The 16,308-nt window shown below is 43.3% G+C and overlaps 1 protein-coding gene across 1 annotated transcript in view; it reads left to right on the top strand.

The window, feature by feature from the left end:
• Window positions 1-8,687: 8,687 nt before the first annotated feature.
• The window catches only part of LOC118417484 (sal-like protein 3), a gene marked incomplete in the record, with an annotated part of 18,122 nt that continues 10,501 nt past the window's right edge, over window positions 8,688-16,308 (top strand). The window contains 2 exon segments of the mRNA XM_035823060.1: window positions 8,688-8,763; window positions 14,571-16,308. Of these exon segments, the coding sequence (XP_035678953.1) occupies window positions 8,703-8,763; window positions 14,571-16,308 (1,799 nt within the window).

The following is a 16,308-nucleotide window of genomic DNA, read 5'->3' as shown; positions in this document are numbered from 1 at the left end:
TTCATTGTTGCTGCTGCTGTGGGAGGATGTCGCGGCGCAAGCAGGCCCGGCCGCAACATTTGGAGTCGGAGCCCGACGTAGCGTCGCTGCTAGAGCAGGGTGAGTGTTGCGAGAACCCGTAGACCTGCCCGGAGGACCTGGTCCCCCCGTATCGGCATTTTGACATCTGATAAAATGTTTGTCCAGATTTGTGAATGGGTGGCTTTGCTGGGCCATCCCGATCACTCTTACCTTGCCTAGACCTTGCCAGAAACGTTCTACGATACCTTACGATCCCAGTTAGTAACTTGTAGCGCCCGTACCCTTGAACCGGCCAAGTTTAGAAGTTTAAGGAAATCCGCTATCTTGACAATTTCTTTAAGTTGAAGTGTGTGTGAGCTGCCACGAATGCCACAGTAGGCTTGGTGCATGGCGAGCCCGTGGCGCGTAGCGTTTCTGCTCGCCACTAGGCCCGGGACACTGAAGGAATGTCCGGGTAACTTTTCGTGACCCGTGGGGTGGGGAGGGAGACTTGTATGAGGGAGTTGAAGGCGGTTATTTTGTCTTGAAGAAGTGTTGAAGAGTGTGTGTTGGTAACGGCGTGGCGTGCGGGGGACCGGTGCGCCGGGCGGGGCCTGCTTGGGGTGCTGTGGCTGAGTTATGGCGGTGGGGCTGGCGCCGTGACACGGCCAGCCACAACTCGGCCACCCAACTCGTGCTCGGGGTGTGGGGAGGGAGGGGACCGACGTGTGCCCGGCTCGGGTCCCCCCACTCACCCGACTCCGGGGACCTGTGGGAGCGATAGGATCGGACCTAGAAGTTGTGCCGAAGGTCAGAAAGGGCAGGCCAGGGTGCCTGGGGGCCACATTGGGGGCGCGCGGCAGCCTGCTTCACTCCCCTGGCTGGCCGCGCGCATCTCTCCCCGACCACCGCTTGCACTCTCATGGCCTTTGTTCACGGCAAAAGCACATCAAACTGAGGTGTTGATGAACGACACCCAACCTTATTATTTTTACCCACACTGAGAAGTTGAATACTCTTTTCCCCGACGCGCCACGAGGTTTTTAGAGTCGAGACGACTCCCTCCTAAAGTTGTGAGATAGACTGTCGGAGCGCTAGTTTGCATAATTTGTCAAGTCGTTCCCGCTTCCCTCCATTCCCAAAGGTCCCCTCTTCAAGGACTCAAAGTTGAAAGATAAATATGGCGACCCGCTTTTCATTTACACGACTTCATATTGTTGAGACCAAACCCTTGGGCCTTTGGAGAAAACAAAGAACTCCTTGTTGTCGATTTCTCAAATTTTGTGTTGATTTCTCGATCCAAAAGTATGTTTTCCCCTCATCAGTGTGAAAAAAGTATCAACTGAAAAAGCTTGGGTGTGTTTTTGGTATGTAAATCATATTGTAGAGAAAGAGGTGCGTGTTTCTCACTTTTCTGTCATGGAAACTTGAGCTATGCTTTTAGGCTGTTGAAGACTGTTGTCTGTCTTTTGAAAGGCATTGACTGGCCACTCTGAGTAAACAATGGTTCCAATCCTGGGCTGTATCGGCATTTCAGCTTGCATGCATATTAGTTCAAACAAATACCTCTGCCACGGTTAGTCTCCAAGTTACGTGGTTCAAACTTAAGACTTCTACATACGACGGTCGCACTCTAAGGCGTAAGAACGTTGTGGAGAAAAGTTTTGGCCTGGGAACAAAAACAGTCCCATTATAGTAATGCATCAGTGGAAAACTGCCAGGTAAATACATAAATCTCGCCATAATTTATTACCCTGCATAGCAACTGCTTTGAAGAGATATCCGATGTAAAAAGTTCAGCGCCCATTGTGTTCAGCAGATCATTTGTTACTCTCTTCAAAATCATGCCTGAATTCTTTCTACCGCCACCATTGTGTTTTATCTGGTCGATCTTATGCCTGCCAAGGGGTCGGTACTTGTCACAAAAATGAGTTGACTGGAAATTGTGCAAAGGTAAATAACGACGCATGAATCCACAGCGCTGTGTTTGCTCAGCTTAAATGCAGAGTTGTAGAAGTATGCTGATGCAAAGGCAAACATGCTAATAGCACAAGTATTTGGCTGCCGACTCTGGTAGCCCCAACACACACACACAAGAAACACAGCGGCATCATAATAACACAGGAGCAATCATGTGATACCGGAATGGGGCATTTATTTTCAGAATAATGGGTGATGATTTATAGTACGGCCATTTCAGCCAAGCTAATAAGTGGACGGACCAGTATGCAGACAACATCAGTCAGGCAAAATTTTGATGAATGATGATAGCCCCTGTCATGTATGAATACTCACCCCAAATTGGCCCTTTTGACAGGAATTTTCATAAGTTTCCACTCGGAGGTCCGGAAACAATTCACCGTTACAGAAGGAAATCCTTACGGTTTCCTGTGCATATTTCCCCTCAGTAGACCCTTTCTTTGAACTTTTATGGTTGAAGGAGACACATCTTGTTTGTATCATCACAATTGCTGCACATTTTTGGATTAAATCTTTCACAGCAGTCCTCTTTGTCCAAGATCTTCCAGAAGTTGTGTTGACGTAGATGCCAACATCAAATCATGTGGCAAACAACATCCTTCGATGATTAGCTGGTAGACTGGAGGGAAAGAATGCATGTAGCCAGAGGCCTTTTTATGCAGGCAATAATTATCTTCGCCTGCTTTGTTATTGCTGAATCGAGTTATGTAGATTTCTTAGAAGTTGACATGACTTATCTGTGTTGTGCGACCCCAATTATGTGTCTTCCTGAACATCTTTCCCTAGGTACCTTAGACATCAGAAAATGTATGTTTATTTTAAGAAACATCATTTTTTAACATTGCTAATTTTTGTCAAGGTAATATGGTATAGTTTTGTGTCTTAATGGCACAACTGAAGTTGATATAATAGTACCAGGCTGTTACATTAGTAGACCATCCAGGTAGCATTCCTTTAGGAATCCCTTGGACCGGAGTCAACAACGTTTTTTGTTGATCACAAGCCAACTTAGACTTGGCTGAAAAGAATAACAAAAGTAGCAAAAGGTTTTCCTCCCTTGAACCTTAAAAGGTTGGTCAGAGTTTCACTCCAGAACTTCGTTAAATGGCAGATAGTGACACTCCTTGGCAGTGCACTCCTGGTTGGAAAAAGAAAGACACAAGTTCTGAATCTGAAAGTATGTTGTCTGGCATTGCTACCAATTTTCATGCACATTTGATTGCAATATTCGTAAGTCTGAAGGAGTTATGTGTAGAAAAGATAAGTGTGTGACAACTTTTCTCATGACCTTATGTCTTGTAAAAATGTGAGTTGTCTTTGATCTCATTTATATGGAACAGATATGCTACTGGTAATCAAAAATTGAAAATTTGCATCCATTCTTATTCATTATTCCTTTGTAAATGCTGCCAAGTAAACTACCAAGTGTTTGTGTGTTGCTGCATGTGCTAAAATGTACCCAGACAGTTTGTGCACTTGATTTACTTGTATTAGACTGGAATTTGAACGTTGGCTTGATAGGTCTTGACTCCATGTGAACTGCACCCTGCAAGTCTAGCCCTAAATCCCCGGATTGGTTTAGCCCCTGGCCTGACCATAAGCTTCGTGTCAGAGGGCACACACCCTAAAAACGGTCGCCATTAGTTTCTTCCTCCCACATTTTTTCAACTCAGAGGGTTGGAAACTTGGCGTATCGTTTCTGAGGAGTTGTGGAGTTGTCATGAAATTTGAACCATAGAAGACACTGTAAAGTTTTGTGGAAGTAAAAATGATGTACTGTACATGTATAAATCCGTTGTTTTATAATATGTGGAGTGAAAAATTCACATACCAGGCATATAGTTTAACACAGTACCAGGATGTTAGCCATTTCATTCTCCCATTTGATTGACTAGTAGGAAGAAGTTTGACACTATGCTAAGTTCAAGTCAGATCCATTGCGTGCCGTTTCTTGGTCCACAGGTTCCGGATTTGTTTTGATGGCCCCACTTTGGTGCATTCCAGGTCTGGGGGTAACTGTCAAGAAAGAGTCCATGTGTCACAGATTGTATCTCATCAGATATGAGAGTACATTTTTGTGTGTGGAGCAGCATGATGAAATGCTTGCATGGCTGTGCAATGTCAGCGACGTTTCCTTTTTGTCCCGGTGATATTTTCCATTGTCGCCGGGTCTTAGGGCAAGGACAGGAGCGAATCGCAACAAAGCCCCCTGCCGCTTTGTCAATACAAATTTCATTTCCCTTTCATACAAGTCTATGGACGTATTTTGCCTTCTTCCAACCAAAATTTTTCTTGCGGCACCCATGTTTTAACAACTCAAGAGACACAGTTACTAGTTGAGCATGCTAGGTCTGTTTTGAAGACTCTTTGGCCTAAATACACGGGACAGATGTTTGGCATGTAGCAAAGTTGATATGAAGTCATATATTACGGGTACCATGGCGTGATGTTGAGACTTGACTATTGTTTTGCATTCCGAACCCAGGGTGCCAGGCTGATTGATGGTCGTGTTATTTCTTGTGTCACAAGCCCCCTTTCATGACAAGGACACAAGACTTCTTTTTGTGGGGTTTTGCTGATAATATGAGTTCTACAAATCATTTCTGCATGGGGCCCTACTTTCCATACAGGCCGGCAGTGATTAGGCCCCTGGTCGCCTTCTGACGCCCTGATTGGATCACTTTCCTTCTGCGTACTTCTTTGTTTTGGGGGCACCTTCCAAATATAGCTCTTTCTAGTCTACTTACGGAGCAGAATCCTACTTAGGTGCTTAAGATAGTATGTTGTCTGTTCTTAAACAACGAAAAGAAGATACAGGTATGTAATCTGAGAATGCTAGTATCCTAAGTTCATAGGGCGAAGAAAACTCTTTCATTATGTCAAAGCTACTGATTCATATTATATTGTTGTTGAAATACTGACAGTTAAGTTTGTCAACAAGTACATGTATTATATTTGGGTTTGGTGCCGGACATGCAAGTTTGCTTCCTTTGTCTGCCTTGAATTGAAGCATCAAGTTTTCCCTCATTAATATTCTACTTTCACAGTCTATCATCCGTGGCATCCCTTGAAAAGTTGGTTGCGATGATAATCCCCGCAGAATAGCGGTGGTCTCCGGTTGCATAGCCGCCAGGACACAATTCAAGCTGAATGCAGAAATTTGACCTTCCTCTGCAAATGTTGGATCACACAAATGTTTACCGACCATGGTCTCGAGGAATGTGGGATATTCGAGACAAGGATAAATGTAGGATACCCAAGATTCTGCCTCTGTCAAGAACTCTATTGTGCTTGGTATCCCACCCCAACATGAAAATATGTCATCTGCAAAGTCCACTCTACATAAGCCATGGCCTGTCCACTTTGACCAGGTTTAAAAACTGAAGGATTTTTGCTCCGACAGCCACGCATTTTGGTTGTGAATAACTTCCTGTGATAATTGTCAAAAGGGGCTGAAAGGATTCACATGACATGCTGTGACATATGTTACTCCTTAGTCAAGATGATCAGATGACAAGATGTCAGAAGTAACTTTGTAGCAAAGAAATTCAGTTTCACATTTGATGCTTTGTGCTGAATGTGGTATTTTAGATTTATTCTGGACAAGTCAAGTTTGAACTTTGATCATTTGTGTGGATCTTGTTTCTAAGTTCTATTCTTCTTCCTTCTATCCAACGTTTGATAATGCAGAATATGAAGATTTGATCAAAATTTTGTGTATTTACAAATTGGATTGCACAAATAAATTCCAATGTCCTTTATTAGAAGCTCATTTTTTACAACTTTATATTATCATTAAAATGACGACTGAAAGAACCTCACAAAAGAAGCACATCTGTCTGTCTAGACTTGCAAAGATGATTGGCTGTATGTGCCTTTGTTTCCTCTGTTTAACATTGGTTGCCCTGGCAACAAATATGGTAACAGATTTGTGCTTGTTGACCCCAAAATAATTAACATGCAAATTACTGTCAATTTCCATGTATAGGTTGCTTTATAATGGCACCCTGGAAGAAAAGGCATTTCCTGTTGCAAAAATAGCACTTGGTATATATTTGCCTTGAATATTTAGAAGAAATTTTGTCCCTGTCAATTAGATTTTTTAAATGCTGCAGGTTTTGGAGAAAACTTCAGTTGTAACTGTACGCTGAGAGATGCTCTTTTGGTGCATATGCGCCACATATTTGATTTTATTTCATGCATAAATGTCAGTTTGAAACACTTTCTGGTTGGCCATTTTCAAGCTTTTCTTCCAGTGGCCTGTGTCCAAGGTTCTGCTGAAAATAATGGAGAGGTATTTTGGGTATTTAAAACAGTTCATTTGTGGTAACAAGGCCTATGAACGTGTAACTGTCAGAACCGACACAAGTCTGTCAAAAGGAGGAATTGTTGCATCTTGTAAAGTCCTGTGGAGAAGAACAAAAGGACTGGTATAGTCTCTAATTGCTTCCTTGTTAGCAAGTGCTTGTTTCTTTCTATTATCACCCAGTCGTCTTTGATTGATAAAGCCAGTTTAGGTTCTTCAAGTGTATGTCCTGGTAGCTTGTCTTTTTAATGGGTATTGTCCTCTGTAACAGTTCTTCACACGCTAACACCAGTTCTGAATTACAAAACTATGCTTGAAAAGTTTAAGTTTCACAACTCAGTCCTTTTGTTACATGTTTGAATTTGAAGCAACCTATGTAGACAACTTCTATCTCACCAAGATTTGTGGACCACAGTTTGGAAAAAAGACAAGATAGAAGTACTTTCTCGAATGCGCATATCAACACCAATACACTTTTGCTCTGATCTGATACTTATGTTAGTTTTGTATTGTTATTTTTTTTGGAATAAACAATTTGACTGTTGACTTTGCAAATATACAGTTAGGAAGTTGTACCCATTTGGATGTGGATAGAAACATGCTAGAAGTATTCATAAATTTGTTTATGAATTTGTCTTGATGGTGCAGATTTGATGTGCTGCCTACTGGTGGGGGAAAATGTTAAGAAACTGTTACCACTTTGATAGTCTGCCAGCAGTGCCACTGTCTACCAGACATGCTTCTTCCCTGTGTGTGTATTGGTAAGGTCATGGTTGTGTCTTTCCCAATCATTACAAAAATAGGAGCAACTTCCATCGGTGTGGATGTTGAATGAGAATGGGCACAGGGCTCAAAATGAAATCTACATATACACATAATATAGGATAGTGCAAGTAAGATTTCAGGTATTTCTGATGTCTACTTGCATCACCTGTCCAAGTCCAGGTAATAGTGTATGTGGTTTTTTGTGCTACTTACCTTTGGCACTTGTGAAATGCTGGATAGATAATTGAAAGGGTTTCTGAATAGAAAATAGTTCATATCCTTGTATTTTTCATGAGGGAGGGAAAGCCATTTGGTGCAGGTATGATCTGTCTGGTGCAGGTTATTTTGCATTTTACCTGCACCAGTGTAGCTATACTATTGGCATGCAGAAAAAAAGTATCCCAAGCCCTGGGAACTCACAAGAAGACATTCAAGGTGAGGTGGAGGAAAACTGTTGGTGGGAGGCCCCATCACTCTGTGACCTCTCCGCTTCCCTGTCACTGGCACAGGCTGGGTCAGCCGTCTGGAATTGCTATCATGAACTCTTGGGAACAACATTGAACCCATTGCAGGGAAAGTTCCACACCATGTCTTGGCTTTAGTGATTGCTTCCTTGTGAATCTGAGATGAGAATTATTGTTTAGGAGTCAGCATGGGATTACTTAGATTTCATATTAGAGTTTCTAGGGCTCCCAAACATTTAGGGCAAGGTGTTGCAATAGTGTCAGTTTGGGGAGGGTGAAACTTAACTGGAAAGAGGCAAATTAATTTACTGTGAATTAAAACAAAAGTAGTTGAAATTTGGGAATAGGTGGCACAGCACCATAATTCCATCCCTAAAAAAAACATCACTTTCTGTCATAAAAAGTGGTTAGTAATTGTCTAAAAGAATTAGATGCAACAGTTACGAAATCCCAAGAGGACTGATTTTACTTTCCTTGCTACTGGTTTGGCTCTTATTCCCTTATTACAGGGAGAGGGATAGACAGACGTTTTGGTTTTTAGGTGGGAGAGAAAGTGCAGAAATGTATCAAAGAAGTAATTTGCTCCATGTCATCTGGACACACTTACACTAATGACTGAGTCTGAATAGACAGTGTAGACCTCATCTGGTGTCTATCTTGCATTTTAGCAAAGGGAGTCAAGTACAGCCCAATTTTTGCACCCTTTCTTTCCTTCCAGTACAGGTTTAGTCTTCTGATTTTGATTCTGTGTTTGGAGAAGAATGCTGTTGGCAGACAGACTGTCAAAGCTTCAAAAAGTCGTTGTTGTGACAGCAAGTAGTCTATCATTCTCCTGTGTTGCATTACTTCATTTTCACAAAGTCAAAATTTTATACAAATAGTAGAAGAGTCTTGTCAAGAAACTTATAGTGCAAGTGTTGTATATACATGTATCATTGTCAGTTATTAGCATACAGCTGCACAGAAAAAAGGACAGGAAACGTTGGGTATAATTTCATGGGAAATGTGTTATTATATTCTGCAATTACCTAAAGTGGAAACAAAAGGAAGTTGGATCATAACTGGCGGGCTGGCTGTATGTCCCTGTGCCAGACGCGGGTCAGGGGTCAGAGTCTAGCTCTTGAGTTTTGTTGGTTTATTTCAGTTCATGTTTGAAGTGACTGATTACCAGCGGCGGTACGTGGGGCATGCTTGGGGATGAGGTTGATTTCCGGGCTGGGGGAACGGTGTCCGAGTTGTTGATCTGCGGTGGGTGAATGTTTCCCCTATGCATTCTAAACCAGGTGACAGGTTGTTCCTATGCAACACCTAACGTCATTTTAGTGTAGATGAAAGGTCCTTTTGTGTGGCATTTATGTATATAAGGTGAGGCTGGCCGTATTTACACTTATCTGCCCTATTATGTGGCGTAACACGGGAGCCAATTTCGACTTGTGAAAACTTTTCATACAACTAGTGCACATTAGTAATTGATTGTTGTTACCTGGCAGCCTCTGCCCAAGTTGGTCAAGAAATTTCTCCTATGCATTACAGGTGTGTTGTAGGGATCTTGAAAGAAACAACTACAATATAAGGGACACCAAATTAAGAAATGTTAGAAAACTATCTTTGCCTACCTTGTAGCAAAATGTGTTGGCAAAATTCCAAAGAATCCTGAGTATTTGTCATGAACACTGAGTTTTGAATAACACATTGTCATTGCTTTTCCTGTGTGTTTCTAACTGTAGAAGACAAGAATGTCTTTGCATCTTTAGAAATTATTCACCATAAGGCCACAGTGGCTTTCAGTCATCAAATTGACTGAAAATATTACTTTTAGCTTTAGCCATAACAGGCACACAGAAAAAGAACAAGGCAACAAATGTCAGTGTGAGAACTTCCTGCCAAAAGTTAAAATCAGAATGACCTTTTAAAGTTTGCACAAAAATTAGAAATAAGCTTGCATTATTGGCTACTCTGTGTATAAATATGAATTTGATAGTAGTTCTCAACACATACTTTATTTCTACCATGTCTGTGTTGTTTTTTTCTTAATCAGCTTGGACAGACGTTTTTAAAACCTTCCAGGATATGTATCTGCCTGAAGTGACAACAAAATAAAGCTGTTTGGAGTGTGTGTATTTGTTCAAACTGTAGGACAGAAGATAGCTGTGTGTGTGTGTGCTCTGGTGTTTTTAAAGAAACACCTTTCTTTAGGCATGAGTACAACCCCCCAGCACACTCTATGAAATTTGAATGAGAAGGGTTCACAAAGTACAGAGGTTTGTTGTGTTAGGAGATGTGAGTGGGTGGGTGGGCTCAAATATTTGTCCATTTTTTTTGTTTGAAATTCATTAGATGACCCTATCCAAAGTAAAGCACTTTATTTCCTAAAGTACATAATTTTTTTCTCAATTTCATAACAAGTATGTCATGTTGGTAGCTGATAGTTTGAGTCAGCATTTGAAAGCTTGAATGACTTCACTGTGTTAGCAACAATGCCAAGGCAATGTTGTTTGGCTTTCCTATGAGGTCACTCCTCTGTTTTTGGTTTCTCAAACATACTTTTCACCTGGGCCAGACATATTTAGTGGGTATGTTTTGTTATGGCGTTGTTTCCTCTCAGCCCAAACAAAATCCGTACTGTAAGGTAGAGTTATAAGAGGCTTGGTTGGACGTTACTTCAGAAAAACACAACTTACAATACGAAATTTGCACAACATGAATACACTAAAAACTTTTGTATGTACTGAACACATATATTTAAGCTGAGGTCTGAGGAAGTCTTAACGCCTATAGCAGGGTTTTAGGTTTGTATTTTTTGTTTGGTTTTAAAATTGTTTAAAGAGAAGGTCATAGGCTGCTGCATGAGTGAAAGTTCTGTTCCATTGTACACTTCTGAAGTGCACCACAAAGAGAGCTTTGATAAGGCGACCAGCAGAAATTTTCTCATGCTTATAAGTGGCAGGTGTCCGTTAAACTATGCATACCTGCACAGGAGAGAACCTGGAGAACCAGTTTTGAGAGGTAAAGTTATGAATGAAGAACTTGAGACTTGCCTAGTGGAGCATAGCCAGGAGCCTGGACAGAAAACAAAAGTTGCCCCCACAGGGGTATCAGGATTCATACCTACTGAAATCCTATAGGTATGATACCTTGATGATTTTCAGTGTAGGGGAAGGTGGTAGAGGAAGGATATTATTCCTGCAGGGGCATGGAGAGAATTCAAAAAGGAGAGTTTGATCGCAAAGGTGAGCTGTCTGTTGTTGTACATGGGTCCCACACAAATGTCAAGAGTTGGCTTGTTCCAGGTAGGAAGTGGCTGGACCTGAAAGATTAACACATTTTGAAACCAAAGATTGGCACTTGTTGGATGGTACATTTGACCCAGATCAGCACTAACATAGTTTCAGTAGTGGCTTGGTTTATTTTAGTGGCCTTGTAAAAAGAATTCTGACAGGTAACCGTTGTGTCTGCTAAAGTTTTATGAGCCCTTACTCAAGTAACTGTCTTGCAGAAAGGACACTAGTATCACAGGAAGGGAGTGGGAGCCAAAAGAAGTTGACATAACCAAGTTGGGTGTTGTGCATGTTATGTGAATGCAACATAGATTTTTATTTTGTCACCCTAGTCCTCTACATGTATAACCCTGCCAAGTTGGCATCAACATTTAGGCTTGTCAATAGAAACACACTAACAAGCCTAAAATCTGCTCATTCTAAAGCTGTGGTTTAAAGGGTAAATTGTTATTCACTTATTGCTAACCATGTCCGAGGAAGAAGTTGCCTTGAATACTTACTCATCTATTAAAGCACATCCCAACATGTGCTGATATGGAACTGTGCTTTCGGTTGTACTGAAATTGTTAAAATTTGTTCTAGATGATTCTTTCCTTGGCTGTAAAAGATCACAGAAAGAGTCATCTGTTTTTAATTAGGTAATTCTCCAGTCTCATAAATGAACAAAGGCAGTATTGTAACCTGATGCAAACATAGTGCCATAAACTTGTAACTGATCTTTTTCTGTACTCAAGAATATCTTTAGTACACTGTCCAGGTGATTGGCCAAACTTGATTCCTTATATACTTGGCTTGGCCTTATTTTTACCCTGCAAAATTGCATGTCTACAATTAAACTGCAATCTAGATATGGTTTCTGCTAATAGAAAGTTGGTGTTTCAAGTCCTGGTCTGTTGCTGTTATGAGCATACCTACTACTGGAGGTTGTTTTTTATTGTATGGTGGGTTGAATTGTTAGGTAGATTTTCCAGGAGAGGTGTATTGCAGTACATGCTGTGGCCAGCAGATGGGGCTGGTTTCTGTAATTGAACAGGGGACTGGTGACAATATTATAATGAGCAAGTAATCTATCCATAGTAACTCTTGTAGCGCTACGTAAAGACGTGCATATATTGGAGAGAAGTATCGGACTGTTATGTAGCTCATGACAACATGTATACAGTAGATATCAGTGCATACCCAACTATGATGATAGGATAAACACTCCGATAAACAGAATATACAATGTATTTTGTTATCAATCACAGGTATATTTTGTATATTTCTAGTATCCAATGAAGGCTAGCATAACTACATAACAAATACGAATCAAGGTTTATAATGAAGAAGTACATTTGTTATAATATTGCAAAATCTAGCTATCAAAAGAAACAAGGATTCTTCCTGTGGATTTTGCATGTATAATGTGTTAAAACTATTTAATAGCATCCTTGATACATAGTGTATCTATTTTGTTGTTATCTGTGTTAAAATCCTTTCATTTAGAGACAGACACAATGTCTCAAATTTTGGTTCTAAATAGGACAACATGGCCGTCTCCACTGTGGCTGCTTGGCTGGTATTGGTTGAACCCAGGCATCCCACAATTCTCTTGTTCAGCCCACATAACATGAAGCTTTTACCATAGCAGTACCAGTGCCTGTTATGCTTTGTGAGAATAGTTTTTGGTGCTGTGCTGGGAGTTGTTTCACATTGGGCAGAAGTTGATAACAATTGGCAAGCGAGTGTTGTAATTGTCAGTGTTGATTGCCCAGCTCAGGATTTGGTTTGGAATTCTGGAGTGTTGTGCGATGACGCCCATCATTAGAAGTTAGCCGAGATAGTCCTGAATGTTTCATGCGCACGCTTTTCGAGGGGTTTTTATGCCTGGCTCGTCCTTGCGACCAATCTTTCCCCAAAATGAATTCCATATTCATCACGCCACATAATCAATGTCTATTAGATAAAACCTGGGCCCTGGAAACCGTGGCAATGGGGTGGTCCGCACATCAGTGGCATACTCCCGTGCAGTTTTACGACCGTGCCTCCAGCCCTTCGGGTCTTATGTTTCATTAAAACAAGTTGCTCCGGAATGCATGATGCGAAAATCTCAGGACACATACTTGGGCTGAAGAATGTCTCTTGTTTGCCTGTAAGTGGCAGAATAAATCTGTTTTGGAGAAGGGTCTGATTTGAGTGGACTGTCGGGATGCCCCAGCTAGCTGCAAATTGCGTGGCCCCTTGATTTTTATGAAATTTGTTGTCTGGGGTGGTGAAGAAGATTTGTCAGGATTCGCCATATTGATTGCAATAATGGCAATAATGGCGCGCTCTTGAAAGCGGGGGCTATTACGGCTAAATATTGCATATTAGTCGGTTACAAATGCAACAGATTCATCTCGAGCCGGGGTCTTGTGAGATGGATCGTTAAGATGAGTAGTTAACGGGCAAATGAAAGGTGCTTCAGCAGAATGTGAATTCATTACTTAGCTGTAACATCACGAGATTGTCCTCCGTGAAAGACTTTTTCTGTACGACATACAAAATTACGGAATTCCCCTTCCCAGTTGTATTTTCCCCAAGTTTGGGCCGAAAATCGATAGCCTTTCATACCCATTTCTCTTCTAAGAAAGGGCTTAACTCATGTGACAGCTCAGAATGTTTTAAAGCAATTACCAAGAGATGCTTTAAGGGAAGGAAATCGATCCACGAACGTTTCGGGGACACAGCTGCATTTGCAAGGGTATTTGGGAGTGGAGCATATCTATGTGGAAAACAGATAGTTCAGAGGCTTTTCGAAGTGTACTTACTGGATATGCTCTACATGGAAGTCACGCAGCGCGCGGATGGAGTACACAAATCGATTGCCGTTGCATATTCATCCATTAACAAACAGCTTTTAACATGCCTTGATAGTGCAGCAATAATTCAAAGTTTCTGACTCCGCGCGGAGAAAATCAATCTGGGTCTTATCTGCGAGAAATTGCATCTGCGAACTTGGAGATGAAGTTGCGATGAAAATGGCCTGATTGGCAAGGAAACAAGGGGGCACATATTTCAACGGGCTTTAAACGAACAATCGATTCTCATTCCTCCATGGGCGAAATGAGGAATAGAGCGAGCTCATCTTCGTATAGTGTATTATTTATGGCTTGCCTAAAACAGACGCAAGGAATTTCACAGACCCACGGACAGTGAACATAAAATTCAAATGCAAACGACGTGCTTACTTCTAATCGATACTGCTCCTTAAATAGTTCCAGCCTTGCCTTCCCATTTTCACTAATCATTTTCGAAATATGACGGACCGTGGTTTTCCGAATGATTCATTCCCGTCTTGCGTTTACTCTATCGATCGGAAAAAATTGCACACGCAGGCAGAATCACGCTGTCAATTTTCAGCCGCTGTCTGATTGGGTCCCCAACAGAGTAGCAGAATAGAATACTAAATCACTAAAGAACCAATCGCACTCATATATGAAGTTATTATGTCAGCGGCACTGCCATTTTGGGAACATTTGCAAGATGTTCTTGCCCTGAATGATCATCCGGGTGTCAGCTCCTCTTTCCCAAGCAATTTGCGCAGTTCAGGGCGTGGGTCTTCCTCCGTGAGTTGTTGAGCGTGAGGTGTGAACATGCAGCGCCTTGTCCAAGTTCAACCAGCCTGTTGGGGGATCCTTCCCATGTATCGTGTTTTTCAGCCAGGTACCTAGTCATAAGATACTGTTATTTTGGCAGTGTTCTCCCTGTCTAGAGAGAGCAGAGTGAGTCTGACCATGTCTTCTCTTGTTTGTGCAGGAAATACAAGCGTCACACTGGAGGGCGAAGTCGGCAATGAGGCACTACGAGACGCCCACGTCTGTGGCAAATGTCGCGCCGAGTTTCTCATCTTGGCCGACTTCTTGCATCACAAGAAAGCCTGCACCAATAAACGAATCGTCTTGATTTTCGACGATGATGAAGTAGTATGCGAGGAGAATGAGGAAGCTTTCGACAAGATGCAAGTCAGCCAACCCGACGTGGAAGATGACAATGGCAGCCGGAGTAGCTGCAGCCCGAGACCGACCGCCACGAGTCCCACCAACGATGGCAGCAAGGCACAAGACATGAGCAGTATCAGATCATCTTCTCAAAACACACCATTCCTACCTCAAGAAGGAGACTCAGCTCGCCTTAGTCGCGACATCCCTCTCACGAACGTGGCTCTAGAAAGCCTGGATATGACAAAGGTGGCAGTGGCCCAGTTCGGCCACGATCCGCCTGCAGGGGACCTCGGGTCCATCCAGGAACAGCTGGGAGTTCTCCAGCAGCAGCAGCTGCATCAGCTACAACTGATCCAGCAGATTCAACAACACCTTGCCCTCTACATTCCAAACCTACCCCTTCCCCCTCTCCCGCCATTGCCAAACCCCCTCACCTCCAACGCGCTGACCTCGGCGCTGACGACATTGTCGGACACATTGTCGTCCTCAGTTTGCCTCCCACGACCATTCCCAATGCCGCTGACTCCAGTTTCAGGCCCCCCACCACTGCCAGCACTGACATCAGCCCCTCCGACGTCAGGACATCAACCCCTGCCGCCCCTGAGCACCCCCCTTGGCAACTCATCCCCGCAGCCATCACCACTCTCAAGCAGCAGCAATGCTCCCCTGACCACTAGCTCGCCTCCAGTCACTTCCAGTGAGAGCATCCTGCCCCACCCCCCAGGGCTGGCACCACACCCCCTTGGTCTGCTCCAGCAGCACACCAACGGCCTGCAGAACTCTCTGCTGCCCCCACACCCACCCAACTCTTCTTCACCCTTCATGCCGATGGACTTTTTGCTACGTCATCGCAAAGGCAAGCCGCCAAATGTTGGGGTCTTCGACACCAAGCCCGGGTCAGAAGATCCCTTCTTCAAGCACAAGTGTCGCTTCTGCGGCAAGGTGTTTGGTAGCGACAGCGCATTACAGATCCACCTCCGCTCGCACACGGGAGAGCGACCGTTCAAGTGCAACGTGTGCGGCAACCGCTTCTCCACCAAGGGCAACCTGAAGGTCCACTTCCAGCGGCACAAGGCCAAGTACCCTCACATCAAGATGCACCCCAGCCCTGTACCCGAATACCTGGACAAGTTTGATAAACCAGGAGCGCCGTGCATCCATACTCCAGCTGGGTTTGTCCCACCAGCCTGCTCCTCGTCACCCGTTTCCCACCCCGTGCCGCCACCACTCTTCTCTCAGCCAGAGGAGGGAACAACACCAACCCCAGCAAGCTTCCCCATGCCACCCCTGTCCCTCCCCCTCCCCCCTATGCCACGTACCCCGGAAGGACCTCACACACCCCTTCCACTTCCACCCAGCTCTGAAGGCATGCCAGGCCCAGCGGCTCCTGGACTTGTCCCAGCCAATCCTCCTGTCAAGAAAGAGGAAGATCCCAAGACTCCAATGTCAACAACTGCCACTGATGAAGGCAGTAAGGATGGCACAGCTGACAGTATGAGAAGTGAGAAGTCTCCAGCACCCTCCACTCCCAGCTCCATGCCATCTCCCTCTCC

The sequence above is a fragment of the Branchiostoma floridae genome, chromosome 6, assembly GCF_000003815.2.
Source record: "Branchiostoma floridae strain S238N-H82 chromosome 6, Bfl_VNyyK, whole genome shotgun sequence".
NCBI lineage: Eukaryota > Metazoa > Chordata > Leptocardii > Amphioxiformes > Branchiostomatidae > Branchiostoma > Branchiostoma floridae.
Note: the sequence above shows the minus strand (reverse complement) of the source record. Positions and strands in the feature narration are given on the sequence as shown.